The sequence below is a fragment of the Spinacia oleracea genome, chromosome 3 (assembly GCF_020520425.1).
Source record: "Spinacia oleracea cultivar Varoflay chromosome 3, BTI_SOV_V1, whole genome shotgun sequence".
Classification (NCBI taxonomy): domain Eukaryota; kingdom Viridiplantae; phylum Streptophyta; class Magnoliopsida; order Caryophyllales; family Amaranthaceae; genus Spinacia; species Spinacia oleracea.
In genome coordinates this window covers 22,928,622-22,941,296 of record NC_079489.1, presented here as the reverse complement: position 1 = coordinate 22,941,296, position 12,675 = coordinate 22,928,622, and the positions used below count along the sequence as shown (strand labels likewise).

General features: G+C 35.9%; 2 protein-coding genes across 2 annotated transcripts; one reads left to right on the top strand and one right to left on the bottom strand.

The window, feature by feature from the left end:
• Positions 1-406: 406 nt before the first annotated feature.
• LOC130469571 (uncharacterized) lies at positions 407-5,636 on the bottom strand. Its single transcript, XM_056838935.1, has 8 exons — positions 5,467-5,636; positions 3,757-4,790; positions 2,578-3,221; positions 2,012-2,189; positions 1,801-1,923; positions 1,564-1,707; positions 889-1,101; positions 407-766 (listed from the first exon to the last, which is right to left on the bottom strand). Exons 2-8 carry the CDS (start codon positions 4,648-4,650, stop codon positions 407-409), a joined length of 2,556 nt encoding a protein of 851 aa, XP_056694913.1. The 5' UTR covers positions 4,651-4,790; positions 5,467-5,636.
• A 3,849-nt stretch (positions 5,637-9,485) lies between these two features.
• LOC130469570 (uncharacterized) lies at positions 9,486-10,547 on the top strand. Its single transcript, XM_056838934.1, has 2 exons — positions 9,486-9,687; positions 9,820-10,547. Exons 1-2 carry the CDS (start codon positions 9,486-9,488, stop codon positions 10,545-10,547), a joined length of 930 nt encoding a protein of 309 aa, XP_056694912.1.
• Positions 10,548-12,675: the final 2,128 nt, after the last annotated feature.

The following is a 12,675-nucleotide window of genomic DNA, read 5'->3' as shown; positions in this document are numbered from 1 at the left end:
ATAGTAACTATTTGAATTTATACACAAAATTATTCACTTTTTATATATACCAACTCTTCACATTTAGTGGTCACCCTTCTTTACATATAGTAAACTCTATATAAAATATAGTTACTATTTTGATAATATAGTTACTTTCGTTATGCAATCATATGACTTACAAATTTATAAGAGTAACTATATTTGAAGAAAGGTAACTATTTCATTCAAATAGAAACTATATTTAAAATAAGTAAATTGAACAATATGACACAAATACTGCAAAAGTTATAATTACTCTCATATATCAAACAATTAAAAATCATTGAGAGTAACTATATCAAACTTAGAATTAATTGTACATTCTAAGTAGTAATTCGACTACATACAAACACAAAAAATTAAATTGTTTTTTCAGCAATAATTATTAACCACGTGAAGCACCTCGTCCACGTGCCTTCCCGCGTTTGCCTCCTCGGGTGCGTCTCCCGCCTTTGCCACGTCCTTTCCCTTCAACATTGACATCTGTCTCAGCTTCATCTTCTGTTTCAACATGTTTGGATTTCCTTGCTGAACTATTTCTTGCAACAATTTCAATTTTTGAAGCATCATTCATGTATTTCTGCGTCAACTCTTCCCTTTGTTTAATTAGGGCATCCAAAACATCTTGTTTCCTGTATTTCCTGAATGCAACCATTCGTTTCAGATATTCATCTCTGTAACAATTCAAATCAGACAACACAATGGTGCCACAAATACAAGCCCTGAGAAACTTCCTGAAATCTTCCTGCAAATATTTGAACAGTAACTATTAGAATAAAAACAGTAACTATGATAACAAAACAATAACTATAAAGAATGAAAAGAAAAATATGAATAACATTAATTATTTTTAACACAAAAACTTACATCTGCCAAGGGATCAAAGTCAAAAATCCCAACACCATCTTGTACCGTTTCAACACCATGAAAAACCATCATTAACATCATCAAATAGACACAACAGTCTTTGTCATAAGCACCTCGCTTCCAATTACCACCGACCGGGATAAATTTGAAGCTTTTAATATCTTCATGATGAATGTTATCCATATTTTTCAGTAGTTTTTCCAATGAAGAACACTGTACAAAACATATAGTAGGTATTATCAACATATAGTAACCTTTGAAATCATATAGTAACTATTACCAACATATAGTAAGAATTAAAATCATATAGTAACTATTAAAATCATATAGTAACTATTACCAGTTGGTTAAAAATCATATAGTAACTATTAAAATCATATAGTAACCATTAAAATCATATAGTAACTATTAAAATCATATAGTAACTATTAGAATCATATAGGAACCATTAAAATCATATAGTAACCATTACCAACATATAGTAACCTTTGGAATCATATAGTAACTATTTTATAACGATAGTAACTATTTTAAAAACATAGTTACTGTTTTAAACAAATAGTAACCTTGTCAAAAATATAGTTCCTCTAAAAAAGAAAGACTAATATAAAGGCAACTATAACATTTATAGAGTAACTACAACAACAAAAAAGGTAACTATAAAAAAAAACTTACCAAGACAGAATAAGCTTTCTTCCTTTGTTCCATCTCTTTTGGTTCCAGAAGCATATTATCAAAGAAATAGACACTTTTGTCTTTCATACTAATGACAAACAGGTAATAATGCTTCGGGTCTTCAATCAGAACAGGAGCAAAAATCTATATAAAAAAGAAAAACAACAGATTACAACTACAAGAAAGGAGACAAAAAAAAAAGATAATATGGTTATATAAAGAAAATATAAATCATACCATATTACAATCTTTCAACGATTGAACTCCATTTACATCTTTCACACCATAATTAAGACAAACACACAATTCAGACAAGATTTTTTCATTGCCTGGTTTCTCAATCAAATCAGCAACATATTTCTGCAAATCAATATTAAAAGAAATATTAAACAAAGGCCAAAAAAATTTAAAATAATTAACATTTTATATTATTAAAAATATAACTTACACAATATGTGCCACCTAAAAACAGCTTCTGAGAAGAACCAGCAGGATTCCTTTCATTTTCATTCAATAAAAAAGCCCAAGCTTCAATATGAATCAAAAGAATATCAAATGTGGAAGAAAGGGTCCACATGTCATCTCTTCCTACCGCAATAAAATGATTGTATTCTATAACTTTATCACTGAAAAACATAAAAAAGAAACAATAAATATGTCAGAAGAATTATAAAGGTTACTATAATAAATAAAAGGTAACAATAGAATATAAAAGGTAAATATAGTAAACAAAAGGATACTATAGTATACAAATAGTAACTATATTATATGAAAGGTTACTATAAAGTTAGGGCAACAACTTCACTTTTAAGAAAGGTAACTATATTATATGAAAGGTAACTATATTATATGAAGGGTTACTATAAATAATAAAAAGTAACTATATTATATGAAAGGTAACTACATTATATGAAAGGTAACTATATTATATGAAAGGTAACTATAATATATGAATGGTAACTATATTATTTGAAAGGTAACTATAAATTATTAAATGAGAAAACTTCTACTTACTCAGTCAAAATACCCTCTCCATCAGTCAGAGCAGCAAAGTCCACAGCTTCTTGAACAAATGCTGGAAGATGCCTCATTAAATCTTCAAATGCTATCATAAACGGAGACATAAACATCACATTTTCCTCTATGCCATAGACACTGACATTCACTCTTGATACAACATGGTTGTTAATGATGCATTTTTGAAATCCAGCCCACACGCGCTCATATTCTTCTATTTCTTCATCATCATCCTCCGTAATTTCTTTATCTTTGCTTTTCAAAGAATCAAGAACTGCATTTATTTGAGTGTCAGGATCAACTTCTCGAATAATTGCTTCGGTAGATGTTGTTGCATCAACAACAGCAGCTGTAACAACTGCAGGCTCAGTTGGAACAACGGCAGAAGGTTGAGGGGCAGCAGTAACAACTGGATTGTTACTTGAACCAAAAATGTCATCCCAACCATTTGGTAGATTCTTCACCAACTGATGAATCTCCACCAACTCATCAACCATCTTTTGATAAGTGGAATTTTCCAAAATATCATCGCCATGGTTCTGCGAAGGCATTGAAGCCTTTAATTTGAACAGCTTTTCAGCATGGATGGCTGAAACTACATCCAGATCTCTCTTCATCAACAACCACTGACCATGAAAATCCTAATAACAAAATATATAAATTTAAATATGGAACATAATATGAAAATTTAACTAAAAATACAAAAAATATTATAAGAAAAGGTATCTATAGTATATAAAGATAACTGTATAAAAGTTAACTATAGTATATGAAAAGTAACTATAGAATATAAAAGATAACTATAGAAAATAAAAGATAACTATAGTAAATAAAAGGTAACTATAGTATATAAAAGATATCTATAGTATACACAAGATAACTATAGTACATAAAACATATAGTAACTATTTATACCATATAGTAACTGTTTAAAACATATAGTTACTATTTGTTAAAACAAAGTAATGGTAACATAGTGTATGAAAGATAACTATAGTACATAAAAGATAACTATAGAATATAAAAGATAACTATAGAATATAAAAGATAATTATATATACCTACATTTACTAAACCAAAGATAATGATAACAATAGTGTATAAAAGATAACTATAGCATATAAAAAATAACTATACTATATATTGACAAATATATCAATAATAAAATAAACTTACATCAGTGGCTTTAGAGAAAATTTCTTCATCTGTAGGATGAGAATTAGGGATTTCAAACTGAAGAATCCTAGGACGCCGACTTGGAATTCGACGCCCAACATAGGGCTGTTCAGCTCTTCCCCCACTGCTGCCTGCTTCATTTTCTTTCGAAATAGATTTGATTTGGGTCAAATCTATTTGACCATCAACAAAAACAAACTTTTTGGAAATTGGATACTTCCCCTTCTCCAATATACCAGAACCATATAATGCACTCATATTGGCATTTTCAGCATGAATCCGATCGGTTACCATCTTCGATGTCCAATGCTGAATAAGAGGTAATTGATCAGGAATACCACTGGAATTCCTAAACTTAATCCTCTGAAAATACACAAGTTGCAAAAACACAACACAACCTCCAAATGTCTTTTGATCTTTGCCTTTCAATAAACTATTTTTAAATTTCACTGTTTCCTCACATAATACGTCAAGAACGTATTTACACCAATTGTATTTGGAAATCATTTTAGGATCTTCCAAAGCCTTAGCCAATCTCAAATCTACAGTCCTATTGGCTGTTGGAGTAAAAAATGTAGAGAAAGCAACAAAAACAAATAATTGTTTAAACAGATCACCACCATCTGTCAACAATTTAATCTTGTCCTCAAGAAACCTTATAGGAATTTGAGCATTGACCTCTTCAAAACCGAACTCTTTTCTCCACTTGATCTTCAAATCAAAATCAGGATTAGTGGAATTGCGCCCACGTTTAACCCCTTCAACCTCCAGCTCAGAAAGGGGGAGCATAAACAAATCGTACACATCATAATCAGTGATTTCAAATTGCTTGGAATCACTGATTGTAAACAGAGAACTCACACCATCAAAGCACTTGATGCACCAGTACATCATCTGAGTGTTTTTTTCGACTTAATTGAAGGCCTAACAATCCTCCAAACCCTATCTCTTGAACAACTGCCTTTTGATCAGGAGAGAAGTCTTTAATTAATTTACACAATGATCCTCCTGAACATTGTGTATCAAAATTAAACCTGAAAAAAATGAATAATGAAAGTAAGTCAGCTTTATATATCATATAGTAACTATTTAGAACACATAGTAACTGTTTAAAACATGTAGTAACTATTAGAAACATATAGTTACTATTTAGAAAATATAGTAACTGTTTAAAACATATAGTAACCTTTCAAATAATATAGTAACTATACTACACATATTACACATAGAACCTATTTATAACATATAGTAATTATTTAGAAGATATAGTAACTGTTTAAAACATAAAGTAACTATTTAGAACATATAGTAACCTTTGATATAGTCAATATTGTAAACATAGTACACATAGAACCTATTTAGAACATATAGTAACTGTTTAAAACATATAGTAACCTTTAAAGTCATATAGTAACTATTGTAAACATAGTACACATAGAACCTATTTAGAACATATTTCAAAACATATAGTAACTATTTAAAACATATAGTAACCTTTGGAATCATATAGTAACTATTTAAAACATGTAGTAACCTTTGGAATCATATAGTAACTGTTTACAACATATAGTAACCTTTGGAATCATATAGTAACTGTTTACAACATATAGTAACTATTTTAAAAAATATAGTAACTATTTAGAACATAGTAACTATTTTGAACATATAGTAACTATTTAGAACAATTAACTAAATTAAACTAACACTTACACGATAGGCAGGCCATCAGCGCCAATTTCTTTCAAAACTTGTGAATGAAGTTGATGAGATTCAGGCTGTGGAACGTCAACCAGAGAAGAATTTTGTAAAACTAGTTGATTAGGTTGTTCTTCTTCAATTGGTTCTTTTTCAGATACAAGCGCAATTGCTTTTGATTTCGGACTGCCAACCTTTTTGTTCTTCTTTATAGACACAGATTCCTTAGCAACTGAAACAAAACAATTATAAAACAAAATATTACTATATAGTAACCATTACAATCACATAGTAACCAATAAAATCATATAGTAACCTTTCAAATAATATAATAAATACATAAACATAGAGTATCCATTTAAATCAGATAGTAACTATTTATTAGACATAGTAACTGTTTAATTTTATAATAACATTTAAGAAAGATAGTAACTATTTATAACACATAGTTACTGTTTTAAAGTTATATTTACTTTCTAAAAACGATAGTAACTATTTATAACACATAGTTCCTATTTTAAAGTTTATTTACTTTCTAAAAACACAGTAACTATTTATAACACATATTTACTGTTTTAAAGTTATATTTACTTTCTAAAAAAGATAGTAACTAATTATAACACAAAGTTACTATTTTAAAGTTAATTTACTGTCTAAAAAGACAGTAACTATTTTAAAAACATAGTTACTGTTTTAGAAATATAGTAACCTTTTAAAAATATAATTACTCTAAAAAACTACGAACAAACCAGTCACTAATAAAAACACTTAAAAACTTCGTAACATAAAATAAAAAGTAACTATATCTTTGAAACAGTAACTTCAAACAAAAACCACAAACATTTCAATAATTCAAAATCAAACAAAAAATAAGTTCGAATTACTAGAAATTTCTTCAGAAACAGCAAATAAAAGGTAACTATATATTTGAAACAGTAACTGCATGAAACACTAAACCTAATTTCAGCAAAAACCACAAACATTTCAATAATTCAAAATCAAACAAAAAATAAGTTCGAATTAACAGGAATTTCTTCAGAAACAGCAAATAAAAGGTAACTATATCTTTGAAACAGTAACTGCATAAAACACTAAACCTAATTTCAGCAAAAACCACAAACATTTCAATAATTCAAAATCAAACAAAAAATAAGTTCGAATTACCAGGAATTTCTTCAGAAACAGCATTTGGCCTTCTTCCTCGCCTTCGAGGAGCTTCAACAGCCATTTCAGCGACGGAATTGTCGAATTCAAGTTTCTTCGCTGCCGGATTCTTCGGTGCCGCTTTCTTCACCATTTTTTAGAAAAAAGAAGATCGGAAGAGTAATTTGATGCAAATGGATGAAAATAATCACTGAAATTAAATTTGAAATGGAGAGAGAAATTCAGAGAGAAGTTGGGAAGCAGTTTAGAGAGAGAAGTTGAGTGAGAAGTTCAAAAGCCGGGAAAAAGGAAATTAAAAAAAAAAACATATATATAATTAGGAAAGCACGTGACAGTTACAAGCAACTTCTCGCACGCAACAACGCAAAGACTATAATACCCTGGTCCATAGCATGGACTAGGTTTACTATAGTGTAAATGCAAAAATAAGGGCTATGAAAGTACATATATTATTAAATAAGTTTTAATAAGTTCACAAAAAAGTTACATAAGATAAGTTTAGACAAAATGATTGAAATATCAGGTGAATAACAAGTACCCTAAATGAATTAAAAATTGATGCAAAATCAACTTCTATGATTTTGCAAACAATACGATTTGTAACTCCAAAATTATGTATGTGATCAATTTTGTGAATTAAAAATAATTGGTCAATATAAATGGAAAGTTTTTAATAAATAAGGAAAACGAAAACTTAAAATAAAAAATTTACTTACTCCATACTTTTTATAGAAAATACTAGAATTGATACGTGACATATTTATTAAAATAAAATTTTCATGAAATATCTCATTTAGCAAAGTGAACTTTTAATTTTAAATAAGATATTTCTAAACTTTTTAAGATGTTTAAAAAAAATTAAAAATTTTGTACTAACATATTTGGAATTTTTGTAAAGATTTTAATTTATTTTTTATTTCTCTTACATGTATAAGAGAGAAAATACAAAGTATATATGGAGTAATATTCATCTTGCAACATTGTGTCACAAACTAGTTTTATATATGGAGTATGTTGGGGCCTAAACAAGTACAGGACTTTTAGGCCCATTTATCTCCTCGGCCCAGAAGAAGATCCCAAGCAACCTAATGGATAAATGACATATTCGAGCTCTTGAGTCCAAGGCCCAAGGACCGCAAGACGGACCAGGTCCAAGTTAGCCAAACGGCCCATTAAATTGTATTTATTACACCTATAAATATCAACTGTCTCCCATCTGTGGGAGGCAGGCGACATTTATTACATTTTTACTAATTACCTTGTTCAAAGGGCTTAAGACATTCCTCTACAATTAATAATAACGACCCATTATTATTAAGCCATTGTGACTCTTTTCCATCAGACAAATTACCTCCCAAGGGATTGTTTACACCCGAAACAATTTGGCGCCATCTGTGGGGAGAACACTTACCAAATGGCCAGATCCCGCACCTTACGTTGCTCATCCTTGGAGTCCACACGCTCCCAAAGCGCAGAACCGTCGACCCGTCGAACCTCTGAAAGCAGGAGAACAAGAACCACCAGGTCAACTAGGAGAGAGGAGACCAACTCGCGAGCAGACACCCTCCCGACCGAATCACAAATCGCAGCAGCCATGGAAGTCATGCAGCGATGCATATCCCAGGCAAATAGAGCTAAGGGCACCTCGCCGACATTGTCTGCCAACCATCAGACAGTCCTAACCCCTTCCTGAAGTGGAAGAGACCGCAACCGCCGGCAATCTCTGCGCCGGCGGCTACGCAAGCCGATCCGAAACACCCCCACCGACCATTCAAACACACAACCCGGTCTGCAACGACCAGAGGATAAGTTCTGGACCGCCTGGGACACAGAATACCTGTCAGACAAAGGCTAGGACAGCGTATCCCCCCAAATCAGCAGACCAATACTACCTGCTCGCCTGTCAGACAAAGAAGACCTCCACTAGAGGGGGTCAGCCAGACGGTCCAAGGAAGAAGGAGGACCAGAACTCCCCCGAGGAGGCCTAGATCGCCTCCGCTTCGAAACCCGGTGAGAGCACACGGTTCACCTCGATCCAGGAGAGAAAGAAGAAATAGCCCGGTCGAAAGGTCAGACACACCATCAGATGAAATAATGACTCCAAAAGATTCTCCTTTTTCGAAGGACTTAGTCGGAAAAAGAGTATCATCCAGAGTAAAATTGCCGGCACATATCAAATACGATGGAACTGCAGACCCTCGAGAACACATAGCAGCATATGAAGGGCACATGTACCTTCAACCCTATTCGACAACCACCTGGTGCAAATATTTTCCGACCACCTTAACCGGTATCGCTCAGACCTGGTTTCTCAAGCAAAAACCTGGGTCAATAGGAGGATACAAAGACCTTGTCACGAAGTTCAGATTACAGTTTATTAGCAACTACCGCAAAGAAAAAAGCACCCATGAGTTGATGACAGTCACTCAAGACAGAGACGAAAGTATGAGGGATTACATGGCCCGCTTCACGAAAGAAGCCACGATGATCAGCTGTGTCAAAGCCGACGTAGCACTTTTCGCTTTGCAAAGTGGTCTCTGCCCGGGTGAATATCGAAATAAGCTATTGATGAGACAACCTTCCACTTTGGAAGAGGCCTATCAGCTGTCCGAAAGCTATATCAGAACTGAGGAATGGAATTTGAATGTAGCAAGTCGGCAGGACAAGCAGGAAGACAACAAAGGGACGGTTGCAACGAAAACAAAAAAAAACTCCAGCTAGAAACGAGTCCCCAGTACGAATGCAGACTGCCGACAGAAAAGAGGCCCCCAGGTTACAACCAAAATATGAAAACTACACACCCCTGTCGGAAACAAGAAGCCGTATCTTCTCTCTGCAAAACAGACACCAGATGGGAGAAGCCCCGAAGGATGATAACTGCCAAGAGGAACCCAAACAAGTGGTGCGACTTCCACGACGATCATGGGCATCTGACAGAGGAGTGTATCCAGCTAAAAGATAACATAGAAGATCTCATCCGACAGGGATATCTAGCCAAGTATCTTACAGATCACAGGGAGGAGAAGAAAGCCAAAGAGATCCCCAAATCAACACCTCAGATCCAAGCCAAAAGTAATTACAGGCAATACTAAGACGAGAAAGGTCCATATGTCTTCTTCATTCATGGAGGGACAAAATCAACCCACCAATGTAAAACACACCTCCTAACTTTAAAACATCAAGTCAACTTTAGTGCAATCGCAGACACCCTTCCGGCGGTTCCAACAATGAGCTTTTTGGCTGAAGATTGCCGAGGTATAACATATGACCACGAAGACCCGCTCGTTGTATCAGTAGACATAGCCAATCACATGGTCCACAGGGTCCTGGTCGACGGAGGGAGCTCGGCCAATATACTCTTCAGATGCGCATTCGACAAGCTTAAAATTGATCCCAGACAACTGGCCAAGGTCAACTTCCCTGTTATCGGCTTCAATGGTTCATCTGTCATCCCTGACGGAAAGATAACACTCCCCGTAACCATCGAAAGACGGCAGACTACAAGAAATAACTTAACCGAATTCTTGGTAGTCGACGTGCCGACAGTCTACAACGTCATAATGGGGAGACCATTGATCCACAAGGTCAAGGGCGTAACATCGACTTACCACCAGATGATGTTATATGTATCCGACGCTGGCACACCTGAAAAACTACGAGGAAACCAAGAGTCAGCTCGCCGATGCAATTACAACGCGGTCAAAACCCGAAATAGGCGAGATTTTGACCTAGAGGAGAACTCTCCTGAAGAAAAGTCCGACCTTCAGGAAGCTTCTGGAGGAATCAAAAGAAAATCAGATGACGTCGAGTCAAACAGATCCACCCTGATGACGGATATGAGGGCAGACCCGACAATGGGGAGGCCCAGACGGACACCGAGATGGAGGATATCTCCCCTGAAGAAGGAGGAGACCCATCAGGCATCAGAATAGGTGCAGACCTAGGGTCAGATCTAAAAATCATGATTGTCAACCTACTGAGAGACCACAAAGACATCTTTGCATTCTCGGCGGAAGACATGCCAGGGATCGATCCAAAAACAGTCACCCACAAGCTGAACGTCCTAAAGGGATCAAAACCCATCAAACAAAGGCTGCGAAACTACTCGGCAGAGAAGAGTAAAGCCGTGGCAGAGGAGGTCAAGAAGCTGAAAGATGCAGGTTTTATAGAGCCTTGCAAATACCCAGAATGGCTCGCAAACGTAGTCATGGTAAAAAAGCCCAACGGGTCCTGAAGGATGTGTGTAGACTTTACCAACATCAATCAGGCATGCCCGAAATATTTCTACCCTCTGCCTCGAATAGATCAACTCGTAGACTCCACTAGTGGTCACGCCCTTCTGAGTTTCATGGATGCTTTCTCAGGATACCACCAGATATTCATGGACAGCAATGATAGAGCAAAAACAGCATTCATAACCAGTGGAGGGGTATATAACTACGTCATGATGCCTTTTGTTCTGAAAAACGCGGGAGCTACTTACCAGAGGCTAGTAGACCATGTCTTCGCAGATCAGAAGGGAAGAAATGTTGAGGTATACGTGGACGACTCGATCGTCAAGAGTAAAAAATATGAAGAGCATATTGCAGACCTCAGAGAAACGTTCGGCAACCTCCGAAAATACAAAATGAAATTAAACCCGAAGAAGTGTGTCTTCGGGGTAAGATCTGGAAAATTCTTAGGCTTTATGGTCAGCCAAAGGGGAATAGACGCTAACCCCGACAAAGTCAAAGTAGCCATGGACCTGCTAGAGCCCAAAACAAAGAGAGACATCCAGAGGTTAGCAGGAAGGATGGTCGCCCTCTCTCGGTTCATCTCAAAAGCGTCAGATAAAGGGATACCGTTCTTCAAAGCATTAAAAACCAAGGATATGGTATGGGGAGAGGAGCAGAAGGAAGCTTTTAGCCAACTAAATACACACCTAGCCAGCTTGCCCACCCTAGCCAGGCATGTGGAAGGAGAAACACTGTACCTCTATGTGGCGGTCAGCCCAGCTACTGTCAGCGCAGTATTACTTCGAGAAAATGACAAACAACAACAACAACCCATATATTTCATCAGCCATACGTTGATCTCAGCAGAAACCAGATACCCAATGATAGAAAAGGTAACTTACGCAGTTATTATTGCAGCTCCTAAACTCAGACCATACTTCGACGCTCACCAAATAGTTGTCCTAACGGACCAATTGTTAGGAAAAACGGTCGAAAAAATCGACAAGTCAGGAAGAATGGCAAGGTGGGCCCTTGAGCTGACAGAATATGGGATACAATTTCAACCCCGGGCCGCAATTAAAGCCCAAGCATTGGCAGACTTCCTAGCAGAATGTTCCTACCAAGAAACACTTGACGAAACTCAGAAAACCTGGGAGGTCTTCACAGATGGGTCATCTACTGTCAATGGGTCAGGGGCTGGTGTCGTCCTTATCTCCCCCGAAAAGAAGATCATCGAATATGCGGTCAAATTATGTTTTAAGGCATCCAATAACGAGGCAGAATACGAAGCGGCAATTGCAGGCCTAGAATTATGTCTAACCCTGGAGGCAGAACATGTCTTGCTAAAAAAAGACTCACAATTGGTGGCCAATCAGATCAGAGGGGAGTATGAAGCAATACATCCAAACATGGCCCTCTACTTAGCAAAAATCAAAGCCCTGAGTGCTAATCTGCAGTCATTCGAAATACAGCTGATCCCTAGAAGTCAAAACACCCAAGCAGACGCCCTATCCAAACTTGCCAGTTCCAGTCTAGCAGATGTAAACAGATCAGTATTTGTCGAAGTCCGACAAACAAAACACATCGAAGAGAAAGCAGTAGAGGCGTTCCCAATTAACACTGACCCATCTTGGATGGATCCGATTATCGCCTTCAAAACAGAGAAGAGCCTCCCAGAGGACAGAAACACCCAGAAAAGAATCAAACGCACAGCGGCGCATTTCTGCATAATCAACGAAGAGCTATACCGCAAGTCGTTCTCATCTCCCTTTCTCAAATGTGTCGGCCCATCAGACGCCGACTACATACTAAGAGAAATTCATTTGGGTATTTGCGGAAATCACAT

Coding starts and splice junctions, on each gene's coding strand:
- LOC130469571 (XM_056838935.1), bottom strand. CDS start 4,650: ATGATGTACTGGTGCATCAAGTGCTTTGATGGTGTGAGTTCTCTGTTT. Junction 2,190..2,577: donor GGAGAGGGTATTTTGACTGA/GTAAGTAGAAGT, acceptor TATGTTTTTCAG/TGATAAAGTTATAGAATACA. Junction 1,708..1,800: donor CGTTGAAAGATTGTAATATG/GTATGATTTATA, acceptor TTTTTTATATAG/ATTTTTGCTCCTGTTCTGAT.
- LOC130469570 (XM_056838934.1), top strand. CDS start 9,486: ATGATAACTGCCAAGAGGAACCCAAACAAGTGGTGCGACTTCCACGAC. Junction 9,688..9,819: donor ACCTCAGATCCAAGCCAAAA/GTAATTACAGGC, acceptor GTGCAATCGCAG/ACACCCTTCCGGCGGTTCCA.